At 45.0% G+C, this 18,519-nt stretch overlaps 3 protein-coding genes across 10 annotated transcripts in view; 1 reads left to right on the top strand and 2 right to left on the bottom strand.

Moving 5' to 3' along the window:
- tecpr2 (tectonin beta-propeller repeat containing 2) overlaps positions 1-6,072 on the top strand; it is a 33,586-nt gene extending 27,514 nt beyond the window's left edge. For both annotated transcript variants that reach the window (XM_078289524.1, XM_078289523.1), the window contains exons 24-29: positions 1,238-1,386; positions 2,609-2,750; positions 2,997-3,146; positions 4,021-5,005; positions 5,040-5,093; positions 5,144-6,072. In XM_078289524.1, coding sequence (XP_078145650.1) covers positions 1,238-1,386; positions 2,609-2,750; positions 2,997-3,146; positions 4,021-4,172 — 593 coding nt within the window. In that variant the 3' untranslated portion in view covers positions 4,173-5,005; positions 5,040-5,093; positions 5,144-6,072. The remainder of the gene's footprint in view (positions 1-1,237; positions 1,387-2,608; positions 2,751-2,996; positions 3,147-4,020; positions 5,006-5,039; positions 5,094-5,143) is intronic.
- Positions 6,073-6,313: 241 nt separating this feature from the next.
- ankrd9 (ankyrin repeat domain 9) lies at positions 6,314-7,426 on the bottom strand. The gene has a single exon (XM_071926532.2). It carries the CDS (start codon positions 7,317-7,319, stop codon positions 6,429-6,431), a length of 891 nt encoding a protein of 296 aa, XP_071782633.1. The 5' UTR covers positions 7,320-7,426; the 3' UTR covers positions 6,314-6,428.
- Positions 7,427-13,362: 5,936 nt separating this feature from the next.
- LOC139932372 (uncharacterized) overlaps positions 13,363-18,519 on the bottom strand; it is a 42,932-nt gene continuing 37,775 nt past the window's right edge. For all 7 annotated transcript variants that reach the window (XM_078289513.1, XM_078289515.1, XM_078289518.1 and 4 more), the window contains 8 exons: positions 17,990-18,253; positions 17,609-17,863; positions 17,232-17,480; positions 15,687-15,944; positions 14,856-15,158; positions 14,480-14,749; positions 14,301-14,384; positions 13,363-14,138 (listed from right to left, as the gene is read on the bottom strand). In XM_078289513.1, coding sequence (XP_078145639.1) covers positions 14,072-14,138; positions 14,301-14,384; positions 14,480-14,749; positions 14,856-15,158; positions 15,687-15,944; positions 17,232-17,480; positions 17,609-17,863; positions 17,990-18,253 — 1,750 coding nt within the window. In that variant the 3' untranslated portion in view covers positions 13,363-14,071. The remainder of the gene's footprint in view (positions 14,139-14,300; positions 14,385-14,479; positions 14,750-14,855; positions 15,159-15,686; positions 15,945-17,231; positions 17,481-17,608; positions 17,864-17,989; positions 18,254-18,519) is intronic.

The raw sequence follows: 18,519 nt of genomic DNA, 5'->3' as shown, positions 1-18,519 counted from the left end.
CAGGTGAACATCATGTAGACCAGGTGAACATCGGGTAGACCAGGTGAACATCAGGTAGACCAGGTGAACTTCAGGTAGACCAGGTGAACATCATGTAGACCAGGTGAACATCATGTAGACCAGGTGAACATCGTGTAGACCAGGTGAACGTCGTGTAGACCAGGTGAACATCATGTAGACCAGGTGAAGATCGTGTAGACCAGGTGAACATCGTGTAGACCAGGTGAACATCGTGTCGACCAGGTGAACATCGTGTCGACCAGGTGAACTTCAGGTAGACCAGGTGAACATCGTGTAGACCAGGTGAACATCGTGTAGACCAGGTGAACATCGTGTAGACCAGGTGAACATCGTGTAGACCAGGTGAACATCAGGTAGACCAGGTGAACATCATGTAGACCAGGTGAACATCATGTAGACCAGGTGAACATCATGTAGACCAGGTGAACATCAGGTAGACCAGGTGAACATCGTGTAGACCAGGTGAACATCGTGTAGACCAGGTGAACATCATGTAGACCAGGTGAACTTCAGGTAGACCAGGTGAACATCGTGTAGACCAGGTGAACATCATGTAGACCAGGTGAACATCACGTAGACCAGGTGAACTTCTGGTAGACCAGGTGAACATCATGTAGACCAGGTGAACATCAGGTAGACCAGGTGAACATCATGTAGACCAGGTGAACTTCATGTAGACCAGGTGAACATCACGTAGACCAGGTGAACATCACGTAGACCAGGTGAACTTCTGGTAGACCAGGTGAACATCATGTAGACCAGGTGAACATCAGGTAGACCAGGTGAACATCATGTAGACCAGGTGAACTTCATGTAGACCAGGTGAACTTCAGGTAGACCAGGTGAACATCATGTAGATCAGGTGAACATCATGTAGACCAGGTGAACATCATGTAGACCAGGTGAACATCATGTAGACCAGGTGAACATCAGGTAGACCAGGTGAACATCAGGTAGACCAGGTGAACATCATGTAGACCAGGTGAACTTCAGGTAGACCAGGTGAACATCATGTAGACCAGGTGAACTTCATGTAGACCAGGTAAATCTCAAGGTCTGATGGTCTTACTTTTTACAAAAGATGTTGTCAATTGGCTGTCTTCCACTGTTGATAATAAAATGAAGATAATGATGTGTGTATCCTGCATACTGAATCCTGTGTGTGTGTGTGTGTGTCTGTGCGTGTGTGTGTCTGTGTGTGTGTGTGTGTGTGTAGGTGCGGTGCGGCTGGTCAGTGTGTGTTGTGGCAGTCAGAACGTCTGGGCGGTGGACGGTCGCGGCATCGTCTACTTCCGGGTTGGAACCCAACCGCTGAACCCCAGTATGATGCTGCCGGCCTGGATCTATATCGAACCACCTGTACAGGTAACACACACACACACACACACACACACACACATCCATCCGTTTTCTAGCTGCATATCCAGGTCAGGAACTTCATCAGGAGCTTGAGCCTCAACTGGCTCCTCTCAGTGTGGAGGAGCAGCAGCTTGAGACTGAGGCTGAACTGAGGAGGAACCTCTGGTGCTTGTGTGTGATCTCATTGTTTCAGTCTCTCCAGAGCTTCTGACCACAGAGTCTGAATGAAGATCGACCGGTAAAACGAGAGTTGTCTTCGTGGCTGAGCTCTCCCTTCTCTTCCTCGGTCTGATGCAGCGGACCGAGGAGCAGACCCAAGCTGCTCTGGTACCGTGTTCACTGATGAACCTCCTTGTGTTGAACTTGGTCACAGAAGTCCAACAACACACTGCTCAGGTTCAGATCAGGAGGCTGTTCCTCCTCATCAAACATCTCCAGGTTTCACAGTTGTTGCCAACTTGAGCGTTCTTTCTAAAGAACCTAAAGAACTCTTCGTAGTTCTTTAGGACTGTGGAGTCCTAATAAACTACAACCCCCATGGTCCATGCTGCAGATCCTGATCACAACAGATCTGGACTGATCTAAAGTCTTGAGATCACAGCGTTTTCATACTGGAAGAAAGACTTCGGCCATGAAGAGACGGACCGGTCAGGAAGGTTCAGGTTCTCTGTTCAGATGAAGCTCAATTGGTTCTAAGGAGCTAAATGTGACACCAGGCAGGAAGAATCCATGGACTCATGTTGTTAACTGTTAGCTTGTTGTTCATCAGACAGGTGGTGCTCCTCTGACCTCTGACCTCTGACCTCTGATCAACCTGACTGGGTGGTCTTTGGTTTTTGGCAATATTCTCTTATTCAACTATCAGAGTTAAAGTGGCTGAAATCAACATTTAGTGGAACAGGGAACAGGCTTTATGTTCATACTGCCTGTCTGTCTGTCTGCCTCTCTCTCTCTGTCTGTCTGTCTGTCTGACTGTCTGTGTGTCTGTCTGCCTCTCTCTCTCTGTCTGACTGTCTGTCTGTCTGCCTCTCTCTCTCTGTCTGTCTGTCTGACTGTCTGTCTGTCTGCCTCTCTCTCTCTGCCTGTCTGTCGGTCTGTCTGTCTGTCTGCCTCTCTCTCTCTGCCTGTCTGTCTGTCTATCTGTCTGACTGTCTGTCTGTCTGCCTCTCTCTCTCTGCCTGTCTCTCAACCTGTCCCTCTCTCTCTCTCCACCTGTCTGTCTCTCCAGCCTGTCGGTGTGCAGCTGGTCAGTATTCACACCAGTCCTAATGACCGGATGCTCTGGGCGATCGACAACAGAGGGAGCGTGTTCGTCCGGACCGGACTGAGCGATGAGATGCCAGTTGGTACAGACTGGGAGCTGGTGCCAGGTGAGGACCTGTCTGTCTGTCTGCACCGGTCTGTCTGTACCTGTCTGTCTGCACCTGTCTGTCTGTACCTGCTCTGTACCTGTCTGTCTGCACCTGTCTATCTGTCTGTACCTGCCCTCTACCTGTCTGTCAGATGTCTAGTCTATGCTGCTTAATGTGAATGTATAATGTGAATATAATGTATAATAATCTATAAACCTGTGTGTGTGTGTGTGTGTGTGTGTGTGTGTGTGTGTGTGTGTGCAGGCCTGGCGGTCAGTCAGCTGGTCCTCAGCAGTCGGACAGTTTGGGTTCGCTGTCTGAATGGAGACGTGGCTCGGCGTTACGGCGTCGCTGACAGAAACCCAGCAGGAGACTACTGGAAGAAAATACCTGGGAGTGCCAACTGGTTAACTGGTGAGTCAACTGGTCAGACTGGTTAACCGTTAGATGATGTGGCAGCTAACTGGTGAAAGGATCAGTTCATTGATTTTGTTCCTCTATATAACTCCTCTCTTCCTCCTGTAGTTGTTGGACCCACAGACAGTATTGTCTCCAGTCAGCTGTCAGTTGAAGCTCCGCTGCCTCTTGCTGCAACAACGAGTCCAAACTGTTTGTCAGAATATCTCCAGAGAAGCCGTCTGTGTCTCCACAGAGTCGAGAGGAAACAGACTCAGTTCCTCCGTTACGCAACTTTCACTAACCAGGAAATCACAGAACTATTTTTCTCTGCGCAGCACAGAGCGCTGCGGGGTGAGAGGCGGTTCCCGGCGGAGCGATCCGGTTCCGGACGGTCGGGTCGGATCGTAAACGGTAGAGTTCGGTAGAAGACGATCCGCCGAGGGGAAACGGTCAGTGCCGCCGCTTTCCGGGCCGCGGAGAGAAATACGTCGGTCGCTCTCCGGATCGTTTTCACAGACTGAAGACTACTGACAAACAGTTTGGACTCATTGTTGCAGCAAGAGGCAGCGGAGCTTCAACTGACAGCTGACTGGAGACAATACTGTCTGTGGGTCCAACAGCTACAGACAATACTGTCTGTGGGTCCAAGAGCTACAGGAGGAAGAGAGGAATTATATAGAGGAACAAAATCACTGAACTGATCCTTTAACTTGTCAGAGTGGTTAGATGATGGTCACCAGTGTGTGTGTGTGTGTGTGTGTGTGTGTGTGTGTGTGTGTTACAGATAGAGAGATGTGAGACTGTCCTGTAACTGAAAGTTCACAGGTTCAAACCTTGAAACAGCTGATGTGTCCATTAAGTTTGTCTCTCTCTCTCTCTCTCTCTCCAGTCACTCCAGAGGACGAGTTATGGGCGGTCACTCAGATTGGTGGTTTGTCTCGTCGGCTGACAAAGCTCCTCCCCCAGAGCCCCACTAAGCCCCGCCCCTCAGCCGCCTCCCTAAGTGGAGACGACCTGGACGACGAATGGGAGCTCATCTAATTAGTGACGTCACCAAACTTCCTGCTGAAATGTTGCCACGGAAACCTGCCTGTTTAGTGTTGGCTGTCTGAACTGGAATCACCTCACAACCTTTTAGAGGTGTAGGGCATTGTGACGTTACTGTGACATCACTTCCTTCTTCCTGAAATGACAAGACAGAACAGGAAGTGGGCTGTGTGATGTCACAGCTGGACCAACACTGAACAGACACCGATGACATCACTTCCTCCTGATGTACACCCAACTTCCTGTGACATTAAAGTTAGAGGATGGCACCAATATGGCTGCTAGCTGAAGCCTCACGGCATTCTGGGTCAAACAAGATGGCCGCCACAGAAGGAGCCCAGATGGATGCTGGGAGATGAAGTGAACTGTGACTGAATCCATTTTATTAGGAAGCACTTTACTCACAATGTGATTTCATTTGACAGAAGTGTGTGTGTGTGTGTGTGTGTGTGTGTGTGTGTGTGTGTGTGTGGGCGTGCGTGCATGCGTGTGTGTGTGTGCGTGCGTGCGTGTGTGTGTGCGCACGTGTTTCCTGCTTCCTGTTCTATCTTGTTTTGAACTGCTTTAAATTACATTCATATCATTTGAATTCAGTCAGTCTGGTTTAGTCTGGTCTGGTTCGGTTCTGAGACTAAATCTGGATATTAAAGGGACATTTCACTGCAGTGGAACTTGTTCCAGTCTGTATGTCAGTTCATACATTCAGATGTTTCCCTCTGGACAGGCAGGTAAATAACTAACATGTAATAACATTAATAACACATAATAACACTTAATAACATGTAATAACCTTTAAGAACTTGTAATGATAGATTCAATAGGTGAAGGTTTAAAAACGTTAAACAGATTCAATAGGTGAAGGTTAAACAGTTTCAGATGATGTGGGAACTGCTTTAGACGGTTGACAACCTGAAGGTTAGCTAGCTGAATGTTAGCTAGCTGAATGTTAGCTAGCTGAAGGTTAGCTTAGCTAGCTGTGGTTTAGATCAGGAGAAACTCAGTTCTGCTGCAGTGGAGTTTCAGTGTCTGTCAGCCGTCCTGATGCTACAGTCCAGACCGACCTGAACTGGACCATGAGCAACATGTTGAAGCAACATGTTGAAGCAACATGTTGAAGCAACGTAGATGATGACATTTTGACCAACAATATGGTTTTCATGATGATTTTGTTCCCTGGTATCCACTTTGATCCCAGTTGCCAGTTCCCCTGTTGTGGGCAACATTGCCCGTCTCCGTTGCCTCAGATAGTTGCCCTCCTGTCTGTCTACTTGTCTGACTGAATTTGTTCCTGTATGTTTTCCTTAAGTCTGATCTAAAAGTACCGCTGATGGTTCTGTCAGTAGAATCTATTGGACTAAACCCGCCTGTCCGTCTCACGGTTACCACGGCAACAGATGGGGAAACACCCACCTACTGGAACTCTTTTGTGAAAAAGTGTAAAAACCCAATTGAGGACAATTGAAATGTAACTTTATTGACATGTGTATCTGCTCTGTAGTGAACGCTGGTAGTCTGTAACTCATCTCCTGCTGTGTGACCTGGAGGAAACAGGAGCGCTTGGTTTCACTTTCAGCCTCCAAACAGGGAAACACTGAAGTTAAATCAAGCGCGCCTAAAGAGATTTCTCCAAGCTTTAGGTTCAAGTCGCTTCAACTTTAATACGGACAGTTTCCATGTCCAAACTATCAGGAGCGCTTCATTAGGACGAGCTGCAGATCTCACTGACTGTGTTGCCATAGAAACAGACTGGAGTCTCACCAGTGTTATAATGGGATGGCTCCGGTCTGACCAGTACAGCTCCATCATCTGTCATGTTACTGTAAGCTGATTGGTAAGATGCTTCGCTGCAGACCAATAGGAACATGCCGCTGTGTGTAAGTTACCTGTGTTGTTGGGGGGGGGGGGGGGGGGGGGCAGTTCCACTTCCTCTTCCTTAATAAAAACCTTAATAAAGATCTTTACACACTACCGACTTCCTTAAAGAAGCATTAAGTCAGTTTTCCTGCCTCATCAATATATTTATATACTGAATACATGCAGGTATATTCATATAGGCCTATTGTATATATAGTAATATTTCTATTCCTGTCAGCAGAATTGATCAGCAGTTTAACAACTTTGTACACAACTCTTTATTTACATGACATCATCAACAAACAACACACAGCAGCCAATCACAGTAGTTCTGTAGGGATTCTGTCGTTTTGGTTGCCTCGTTTCCACGGCAACCATACCAAATCCTGTATGGGCCTACCAGGTCTCAGACAGCCTGAAGTCCAGAGGTTTCAGGAAGTCCGGCAGGGCGTCCAGCTGTCCCGGGACGGCCCGGGTCAGAGTCTGCATGGCCTGGACAAACAGGGAGGGCGGCGCGAGGCCGGCCAGCCAGCGGAACGCTTCGTTTCCCAGCAGCCTTTGCCACAGCTGCGGCTCCTGCTGCAGGAAGGGCAGTCTGGGCAGTTTGGGCATGAACAGCAGCAGGTATCCCACACACACCTGCTGCCCGCGCGCCTCGGCCACCATGTTGGAAGAGTCCTGTCGCATCCGCTGCAGTAAACAGTCCAACGGGCTCTCCCTCGTGCTGTCCGTCAGATACGGGCACGCGCCGTGCACGAGCAGCAGCAACAGACACTCCGGGCGCACGAGGTCGCACGCCAGGTGAACCGCGGTTTTTCCCGCTTCCGCAGAATGCGCGCACCCGCCGCGGCTGTCCAGGTAGTTCCGGCGCGCGCTCTCGGTGGAGAAGTCCTTGAGCGCGTCCACGATCATCCCGAGGACGGAGATCCGGTTGTAGCGCACGGCCACGGACAGGTGCGGCGCGCCGGAAGCCGGGCAGCAGCAGAAACTACGACCGGGCGCGCCGAGCGCGCTCACAGAGTACCTGTTCAGCAGGTAGCGTGCGTACTGCTGGTGGTCGTGCACGACCGCGTACAGGAGAGCCTCCGAGGGGGTGAACGCGCACGCCCGGCCGTCCTCCCAGTGGAAAACCTCCATGGTCCGCATATCCTCCAGCAGCCAGACCGGGAGCAGATCCCGCACCGCGCGGTAGAAGGCGAAGGAAGTCCGCTCGCACTGCCGCTCCGACTGGGAGCCGGACCGGGAACCGGACCAAACACCGGACTGGGAGCCCAGGTCCCACGGCATTCTGCTACTGGGATCAAACCAGTTCAGCTGGAAGACTGCAGTCCATCAGAACAAATATAGAGTCAGGAGGAGGGAGACTGTCTGTCTGTCTGTCTGACTGTCTGTTTATCTGTCTGTTGTCTCAGCTGTGTCTCAAACCCCTGTCCTAGGCTTGCTCCAGTCTTTTATAGCACCGCCCGCCCCGCCCCGCCCCTCTCCTCCGCCCCCGGCAGAGCAGCGCCATGTGAGGCTGTTTGTTTTGGGACACCCGGGTCGGGTGTCCCGCATAGCGCACATAGTGGACATAGCGGGGCGGGTACAGCAGCTTATATAATGTAGAGCAGTCAGATGATTCCAAACTATTAAAATACTTTACATTCAATATTAAAACACATTACAGAGATTTATATTTATATTGTTTTCCTACCTTATTGATCATACTGTTCATTCAGCTTATTGATGTGATCAATCATACTGTTCAATTAGCTTATTGGTATGTGACGATACTGTTCAAATAGCTTATTGGTATGTGATCATACTGTTCAAATAGTTTATTGATATGTGATCATACTGTTCAAATAGTTTATTGATATGTGATCATACTGTTCAAATAGTTTTTTGATATGTGATCATACTGTTCAATCAGTAGCCTGCAGCGATTGCAGAACAGTTAGAACTGTCATCTGGCTTGTGTGTGTGTGTGTGTGTGTGTGTGTTGGCGGGGGGGGGGGGGGGGGGGGGGGGGGTAACTAGGCCACAGCGGTTTGTTTACAGCAGAGCTGCTGAGCAGACAGACTCATAACACTTCTACATATCAGCTGCATCAACACAGAGTGGGGAGTTACAGTTAGTGTTAGTATTAGTGTTAGAGTTAGAGTCAGTGTTAGGTAGACTTAGTGTTAGAGTTAGAGTCAGTGTTAGGTAGACTTAGTGTTAGAGTTAGAGTCAGTGTTAGGTAGACTTAGTGTTAGAGTTAGAGTCAGTGTTAGGTAGACTTAGTGTTAGAGTTAGAGTTAGCTCCTAGGAGGTTCTGTGTAAGACTGTCCCCCGTCTGTCTGTCAGACATTCATCGCACGGATTCATCGAACTGTAGTGAAAAATATTCACAGTGACAAGTCCTTTACCACTTGTCGATCCACGTCCTCTGACAGTGACTCGACCCTCCTTGTCACTGTTGCAGGGCCAAGCCGTACACCGCGGAGTGCGGTTTTGATGTCGTCTTTGTTTTTGAAGCCGTTGAAAACAGTCTCTGCGGTAATGGCCATTGCTTCCTTGAATAAATCACCATCTGTAAAAGGCTTCTTGTGTTTAGCCAAAAGGTGACTTACACAAAATGATGCTTCAGTAGCAGCCTTATTTTGAGCAGCAGGTTTTGTGAAAAGCGATTGCTGGGCCTTCAATCCCGATTTCAGCTCGTCAACTTTCCTCGCACGGATTGCACTCTTTGGGGGGGAGCTGTCTTTGAATTTCTGGTGGTTGGTGTTGTGGTGTCGCTCCAGATTTCCTCTTTTAGACAGTGCTTGTGTTTGGTGGCGCAACATACACACTTGTCTTTCACCAAGGTAAAAAGAAATTCCTTCTTTCGTGGAGCCTCCGCCATGCTAGCTAGCTACCTCACAGGCTATCACCAGCGAGTGCCGTATATTGACGTTTGCGACAGTTAACGTACCGGTACTCTTCTCTTATCTCATTGGTCACTTTAATGCAGCACCTGCTACGCTGAAAAAAATACAACAGCTGGATCGAGAGAGAGAGAGAGGCGCTTGCAAAACTGAACATTAATCAGGCATAATGTATTTTTGTATTTATTTTTCTATTATTTTCGGGAACTACAGGGAAAGTCTCAAAGATCTACCAGTCGATCGCGATCGACGGGTTGGCGACCACTGCTCAGTGTTCTATGTTGTGTCTTGAGGTCCAAGCTGTTTGTCTGTTGTCCCAAAAACACTCTCAATCCATTTCTCCACGTTCATTTTCCAGCATCTCTCTGAGCCTTACCAAGAACAGGCCGTTTCTGTCGCCGTGTCTTTAAGGCTCATTAATATTCACGACCCCTCCGTTCCGATCGGCTAACCGTTTCGAGAGTGAAACGTGAGACGCCGCGGCCCGGCGGCTACAGGTAGGGAAAACTCTCCGGTAATAAACGATGACGACCGCTCGACCGCTTTGAAAAAAACACTTTGTTGGTCTATTATTTCTTACAGAAATGATAATGAGCGAACCTTTGCGACGCCACAAAGTTACGGAAGTCCAAACGGCTCGTTTAGAGGCTCGCTTTTCTAATATGGATTGTGTGGATTTAGTTTTGATACTTTCACCATGTTTAGATACACATCCAACTCCTTTATCGTCACAGAGGCAAGAGAAATCCTGTTTTACACGATATGAGACCTTTAATGTTAATGTTACATAGTTAGTGTTAGTTTTAGTTAGTTAGTTTATGTTAGAGTTAGTGTTAATTTTAGTTTTAGGTAGTTAGTGTTAGCTAGTTAGTTTATGGGGGTTGAACACAGGACGAGAAGCGTCACGTCGCAGATTGGACAAGGCGCAGGTATACCACATAAGAAGCGTCACACAGAGAGCGCCAGTACACGTTAATATGCGCGAGGTCTTGTTCTGGGTTTAATAGCAATAGTAGAAAACATGAGTGGCGCTCCAAGACTCTGGGCAGCGCTGGAAGTCGTGGCTGGGCACGGCGTCCGGCGCTGGCAGATGCCGCGGCTGTGTGTGCACCTTCATTGTAAACACTGGTTTCCAATTTTTGGATGTTGTATGTCGTCCGCCAGACGCGTCCTGTGTGCGACCCCCTTTAGAGTTAGTGTTAATGTTAGTGTTAGGTAGTTAGTTGATGTTAGAGTTTATGTTAATGTTAATGTTGTAGATAGTGTAGATAGTGTTAGCTAGTTAATTTATGTTAGAGTTAGTGCTAGGTAGTTAGCTAGTCACTGATGTTGTTCTGAGCCTGCACTAGTCAGCAGAGGGCGCTTGCTGTATTTTGGGGCATTTTTGACCAGATCTGTAATTTTATGTTTCTACAGAATTTACACAATAAATGTGTTGCTCCAGATCGAACCTCGTGATTCATTCTGTGCCGGTAACACATGCATGTGTTGTGACCGAGTTAAATACTGCATCGACAGCTGCTTTGAAAGATTTTAGGCAGATTTTTACCTCTATTGTTTGAAGATGTCTTATTTTGGAGCTCTTTTTTTGGCAGAGTTCAGTGTAATAGATAAGATAGGAAACCAATTTAATGTAATCTTTATTTTGAGATTTGAAGTTTCTTTTATTAGGAATTCCTTAAAAAACAGACAAACGTGATGAGGCAGGTTACAGTAGGCCTACATGCTATCATTCACGGTTCTAAGCTACTTTGTAATGTATTTATTTCACTATCACTGTTTGCTTTGATTGCCATTTAGAAAAAATGAAAAATGCAAAACTAGTGGAAGTTCTCTGTGACAGGTGGGCTTTTAATTTGAAGAATCAGCATCCCGTTTCTGTGGTGATGACAGTTATACATACATAGAGATATAACAGTAGAGGGGACCTGTCATAGAGAATTCCTATTCTGCAATGGGACCACATGGCAGCCATCTTACCTGGGTACACTTCTCAGCTGACTGTCATTGGAATCAATGGTGAAAGTGGCTTATGCTGCCATTATAATGCTAATATTTTTTTATTGAGACATCACTACTACTTTTTATTTAGCTCACTGTCTAAAATGGTACCAAACATGAGCATTTTTTGTAGTCTGTAGATAAAAATAGCTAAACTATGTTAAGTAATTATGTTTTAAATCATAAAGATTATCTTCTGGAAGTATTTTAATGGTGCATTACTTTACAGAAACTATGAATCCTATTTTCAAGAAGACTTTATAATTCTCAGATTTCTTTGGTACTCTTTGGTACTGTCGTATTAAGAGTATATATGAAAATCTGCTTATTTTTAATGTAAAACCCCCAAATGATCTGTTGTGACAATAGACAAATGTTGGCAGCAATTAAATATCACCATCACTGAAACACACCTAATACATTTTTTTTTAACTTTATTGGCATGACATCTTAGCCTACAATTAAGATTACAATCCATAAAGAAATAATTTATATAGATGCCATCATGTAAACAAGTAGGCTACTACAGTAAAAACAAACATCTCTACACTTGAATCAACTTAAAATCCACAGTAGCCTATACAGATATGCAAATGAACGTCCTCTCTGTCTGCCACCACGCGCCACTATGTGTCACTTCCATCATTAAGGTGCGTCTTGGCAGAAATAGCCTGCAATTAATAAAACAAAAAATCGCCGCATTTTCATCAGCGGTGCCGCTACTGAGTACTATACAAATACTATAGAAAACACTATACAACGTATGTTTAGCATGGCGGGTCGCGACTTTACGGCGGCGACCTGCCACAGTAGAATATAAACACTGGTTGGACATAATGCTGAATGATGTGTGCTGATTGTTCTCAGAAACAACGTGTTTGTATGGCAGCAGAGAGCTAGCCAACTAACATACAGCTGACATGTAAAGATTACATCTAACAGCTAACTAGCTAACACATACAAACTGTTTCAAACCCAACTCCAGTCTGTTGGCTACTACTAGCCAGAAATGTTGTGTTTTAAGTTGTGTCAGTTAAATTTAGCATATAAAACAGCCTCTATCTTCTACTCTACTGACGTGTGGAAGGTGATGCAGCTTCTCTGGTCTCTCTGGTCCTGTTAGTGCAGCAGTTTGATCCAGATCAGGACAACAGTGGCTGCTTCCCATAGACAGCTGTTGTAGTTGCTGGTAAACCGGACCCAGGTAAACCGGACCCAGGTAAACCGGACCCAGGTCAGACGGCGGACGGTTATCCCGCAGTCTGTGACGTCATGTCCTCTCTAGTGTTATATCTCTATACATATAGCTATACTGTGGCGTCCCGCGGTGCTAGTGCCATGTTTCCCAGAATGCCGTGCGACATTCTTTGTTCAGCATAAGTCGTGTTAAGTAAGTTATGAGAATGATTTGGTACGAGTCGTTGTTGAATTGGTTGTTAAACAGTACATGTGAAATTGATATAGTTTAGTTGATGTTAGATAATGAGAACCGTGAGTGTGAAAGGTAGTTTCACAAGTGACATGCGCATACAACGTGCATTATGTTTCCCGCTCTGCATTTGTTAATATTCTTTGCTGCTAGCTTGAAAAGTCAAGATCGTTGTGTGAGTGCTGATGTCTTAATTCGGCTGTGTACATACATAAGTAACTACAGCAGCGTAGATTACTTTGTGAAAAGACAACAACAAAATGACTGCAGTGTGTATGGCTAATAACTTCTACAAATGTAAAACTAGTTATCTTGTGTTATTTATTTCGGACGCTTATTTTACTTATTTTTCCATTTTCTATTTAACAACATACTGTACAATACTATTGCAGACATCACCTGTGAATGCACAAAGGTAAATTACACATGGATATATCACTTCTGTGCAGCCCGTGGAATTGAGTACCACACAACACAATTACTTCTTTGGGCTTCTTTTATTTTTGAAATGTTGCTGTAGAGGTGCAACGTAGGTTTTGGGAAGAGGGCAGAAATGGATCTCCACCTGTACCAGATTTAACAGATGTTTCATCAAAAATGTAACTACAGCAGTATAGCTTCCAGGATTACTGTTTCAAAATCACAGGTACAAAAATACTAAAAGTTACTACCAAAAACATGGCAGTTTGCTTATGCTACTCAAATAAAACAAAATTCCACAAAGTAAATATGCATATAAACCCACAGTAGGTTAATTACTCTGGAACACACCATCTGATTTAGAGAACACTTACATCCCAAACACTGATGTCTAAATAAAATAAAATTAGAGTGCAATAAGCAGCTGTTCCATTTCACCAATGACCGAGTACAACAGCATGAGGCTTTGTGCACACTGACTGTACCTTGCCATGCACATGGGAACACACTGGTCAGCTGCTCCAGCATTATCCAAGACATCTGACATCAGTCTCGTCTAAAACGTACCATCCAGTTAAAATACGGTAACAAACATAGTTATTTACCTTTATACATGAATGTTTTAACAAGATGTTACAATAGTTACAGATTTCTTTTACACAATGCATCCCAGCATCGTCCACCATGCAGATCTCCAGGTTGCGCCAAAACAATAAAGAACCATGGCAGAATAACAAAAGTGACTCGTGACACTGCCACCTAGTGTCCAAATAATAAACTCAAAATGGACCCTCTGTCAGCAAACTATCTTATGTACATTTCTCTTATGTAATTAAAACATTCTAATTTAAAGAAAACAACAAACTGTAAATACATGTTAATAGTTAAACCAGAAATAAACTCTTTTAACCCTCAGTGGAAAATTACATCAAATGTACCACCTGGCTACATTTACATAAAATATACTTGTTTATTCATATAAACACTCTACAGGTGTGTGACTAGGATTAAAATATATACACTAAGAATTAAAAAATAAAAATCCATGATATACTACTGTAAGATAAATGTTTTTCAGAGTACCATTACACTGCAACATTTAAATGAGAAAAAAGTACAAAATAATCACAGTGTTGGCAGCCACAAATAGTTGTGTGTATTGTGTTACGCAGCCATGTAGCTGTCACAAGTTTAGACTAAAACTTCAAGTTTTACAATTGCTCCATAATTATGACGTATTAGAGCATTTTGGCCCGTTTCTCCACTTCCTTTGCTTGGACCACAGACTGCTGATGATTGGTTCACCACATTTCAAAGCGTTTGTCTTTCAGAAAGGGGGTTCTGTCCATGATGCTGTTGCTGAAGACTCTAAGAAGATGCCAGAGCAGAGAGAGCAAATGTTACTTCATCAGCCAGAATAATGTGTAACAGTGTTTACTCATCTAAACTCACAAATGATTTCTCTGCAAGTCTGGCAATACAAAAGATTTCATATATTAATCATTCAGACACGAGTGCATTTACGCTCACCGCACAGTGTGGATGGAGGTGTTGATGGAGACCAGCTGGAGTAAACTGTCAGTCAGAGCATCAGTGATCTTATTGTGACTCAGACTATAACACCAATAAAAGACAAAGATATTATTAGATTATAATCAGATTTCCACACACACGCACATACAAATGCATCTCCATTCTAGCGGACTCACTCCAGGACTTGAGCTTTGTGCAGGTGTGGGATCAGCGTCTGTAGCAGCCGGTCAGTGAGTCGACAGTGACTGAGGTCCAGCTCTTTCAGCCCTTCAGAAAGCTCCAGTATCAGGGCCACAGCTCCACAGGCCCTCTGATCCAGTCTGGTCTCACTGAGGTCCAGCTCTCCGGCCAGGGCTCGACAGAGGGACTCTGCTCGCCTCGCTGTGTCCCTTTCACTGCCCACAGGGACCAGGGACACCAGCTGGAGGAGGAGGGCTTTGCTGCTGCTGAAGGGGAGAAACAGAGCAAAGAGCAGAACGTTACGGTGCTGAAACAGGCATCAATCTTGAATATGATTGCAATCCAAGATATGTGTTGTTTTTCCTCTCTCACCTCAGGCGGACTCTGTCCAGGACAGGAAACAGCAGGTCCAGTCCACTGTCCTCCACCTCACAGTCTCGTAGGTTGAGCTGTGTGTCCTGGCTGCTGTGTCTCAGCACAGTGGAGATGGCCCTGCAGTCTCCAGCGGTCAGACACAGAGCCTCCCCTCGCTCCTGCTCCGACAGCTCCACACAGGAGGAGCAGGACAGATCCAGTCTGTGCTGCAGAGTCCTGAGCAGACCTGCTGCTGCCCCCTGTTGGGCCTTAGAGGCAGTGCAGCAGTGGAGGAACCTCAGCAGCAGATTCCTGTCTAAACTGGTATGAAAAATGATGCAGAAATATGATAAATGTTACCATTTCAGTCATCAACAATCAATAAAGTAGGCAGGTACACAACTAAACAAGACAAAAAGACGCCATACATGATGCATTCAATGTATATTTATGTTTCAAGCCTGCAGGGTCAGCCATTCCATTATTCTACATATTTGAGACCCATAGCAAGTTTAGGAATTGTTGGGTAATGTTGAGAACTAGGTAAAAGTACTGGATAGAGTAAGGTGACTGTAGTTCTGTTTAATATTGCCAGCCGATGTGAAGGCAGGCGGTTCTGGGATGCCAGAACCTACTGTTGATCCCTCTGGAGGTGATAAACATCTGTGATGGGAGGTGCCCACCTGATAACTCCAGTGACATACAGGTACAGGTACAGCTGGTTTCTACCTAAATAGCACCAGGGTTAGTCATATCATATCCTGTGTATTGGTTAAGTAATGATCCTTTCAACATTGTACATTCATACAGTAGTGGTTCAGCATTGCTAAATGAGTACTAACATCTGACCTGAGATGAGAGACTTTCTCCAGTGTGAACAGGATGGACTCTGTTCCCCCTGTTGGTATGGAGGTCCACAGCAGTTTGAGTTTGACTCCATCACTGTGCTGGAGGGTGAAGAGCAGAGCAGCACAGTCCGCTCTGTCCAGCTGTCTGCAGGTCAGGTTGATCACATGATCTAATGACCTCAGTAAACAGGGTATACAGTGACTGGTGTGTGTTTTATAGCTCTCTCTGATGGCAGACAACACCAAGCTGGGACTGGGCCTGAAAGTATACAGTATATTTAGCATAACATGCTGGATATTTACATTACAATAACAAGGGCTTGTTTGATTAGTCATGGAATTGTTTACACTATTATTTTACTTTATTTATATAACACCTTTTAAAACCAAGGTTACAAAGTGCTTCACAATAAAAACGAAAATTAAAAACATAAGATCACATATCACACAAAATAACAGCGAAAATAACAGCTTCAAGAGCAACTGAAAGCAAGGGAATAGTATTTTAAAAATGATCAGCGAGTCAGACAATCTGATGTCAAGAGGAAGACTGTTCCACAGTTTTGGGGCGAGGACAGTGAACGCACCGCCCCCCTTCAGTTTAAGCCTGGCCTTTAACCAGCAGCCTGTTTAGAGGACCTAAGAGACCTCACATTATTATATGACAACAATTCTGAGATGTATTCTGAGGCTTCACCATGTACAGCCTGGAAAGTAATAACAAGAATTTTAAAAATGAATCCTGAACTTTACAGGCAGCCAGTGCAGAGAGGCGAGCGCTGGAGCAATGTGCTCGCTGCGTTTTGTCGTAGTAAGAAGACGGGCTGCTGTGTTTTGGACCAACTGAAGACGAGCCAAAGCTGCTTGACTGAGGCATGTAAATAAGGCATTACAGCAGTACGACCGTGATGACACAAAAGCACGGATAATTTTCTCATTGTCTTGCAAAGACAGGACATGTCTGATTTTAGCTATATATAACTGAAAAAAGCAGGATTGAACAAGCTTCTTGGTATGTGAGGCAAAATTCTTGGGGATCAAAAATAACAGCAAGATCTTTTGAGGAGGATTTGATGTTGGATCCCAGGGAACCAAGAGCTTCCTATTTTTTGCCGGGGATATTATCAGGACCAATAACAAGAACTTCTGTTATTTCTTCATTAAGCTTAAGAAAATTGTCAGACATCCAGTCCTTGATGGCTACAAGACAGTCAGTTGGATTGGCTAATCTACTGAAATCATTGCATTTCATAGACAGGTACAGCTGAGTGTCGTCAGCATGAAAATAACGCTGGATTAAATGACCCAGGGGAAGCATATAAAGTGAAAACAGATTGGGGCCAAGAATGGATCCCTGAGGCACCCCACATGTAAGCGCAACAGTTGGAGAGAACTTATCACCAATAGACACAGAACATTTTCTATCACATAAGTAAGACACAAGCCAGTTTACTGATGAAAGATAAGCATAACAATGCACATCAAATTATTAAATCGGATCAAATGTATTTCTCTATCCAGTGAAGAGTAAATAAAGCTTTATCACCTTTTAAATAGAATCCTGTCCAGAAAGGGAAGAAGATCTATGATTCTCGTCTCTGAGATCCTGTTCCTCCTCAAGTCCACAGTGATGGTCTGAGTTGATGGCTGCTGCAGCAGATAGTGAAGTACTTCCCAGTCCAGAGAGCAGGAGGTCAGGTCTCCACCAACCTTCCTCAAGAAAGACTGAGTCAAGTCCTTGTCCTGGATCTCATGTATGAGGACAAGTAGCTGCTGAAAATGCTGTGCACACAGTCTGAGGAAGTCACAGATCAGAGGACAAATACAAATGAATGAACATATTTAGGAAAAATAATATTAAGGATTTATATGGTATATGATTTAGTGTATGTTTTTATGGATCAGCAAAGCAAAGAGATTTACTTGATCGTAAGAGGATCATGGTGAAGTAGCAATGTCATGAGAAAGTGAGCGTGGATGGAGAACTCGGTCAGGTCCAAACACCTGACTGCCCAGTATCTCAGTAGGGACGCCACACTACTGACAACCCTCAACAATACTCTGTCTGACAGCTGGCTCGTCTTCAGGACAAGGGAAAGCTCTTCAGCGGCCACTGGACCGGCCACTCTCCGTGTTCTGACCAATCGAAACAGTAGCAATGCCATTACTGCAGACAGTCTGAAAATCAAAGAAAAAAAACACAATCCTGGAATGATATACACCTCTAATGGATTTAACACAATATGATTTTGACAGTGGACAAACATTGTTATTAGGAGTAATAATGACATAAATGCAGCATACCTGAGACTGTGTATTTGTGATGTATGTCTAAAAAGCAGTGAGGCTCCTTTGAGAGAGATCTTGCTGGGTGTGAGGATGAGGTCCACACTGGAGCCACAGAGTCCCAGAACTCTCCCCACAGACCGGCAGGTTTTCCTGGGTAACTCTCCTGTTAACACCAGGGTGAAACCCAGGAGCTGGAGGAGAGAGGCCAGCTGCTGGGTCTCCTCTCTGGATCTCACACAGATGGATTCACACACATGCTGGAAGAACCCTGGATCACAGCTAAAACAGGACATTATGGAATGAAATGTCAAATGAGCCGTGTTATAGTTAGAGGAATACATGACGCAATAGATGATGTATTGCACACCGCTGTATGTGCAATGTCTAACATTATCTATTGGAGAATATGGATACTGTTTAATCAAAGATCAGGAATCAAAAGGTAAAATTAAGAGCAACCACATAAAGTACGATGAATTCAGTATATTACTATCTGTATCATTAGCTGTCATGATGTCATATAAACTATCCATATTAAATAACTA

The sequence above is a fragment of the Centroberyx gerrardi genome, chromosome 17 (genome assembly GCF_048128805.1).
Source record: "Centroberyx gerrardi isolate f3 chromosome 17, fCenGer3.hap1.cur.20231027, whole genome shotgun sequence".
NCBI lineage: Eukaryota > Metazoa > Chordata > Actinopteri > Beryciformes > Berycidae > Centroberyx > Centroberyx gerrardi.
This window is presented reverse-complemented; position numbering and strand designations above follow the sequence as displayed.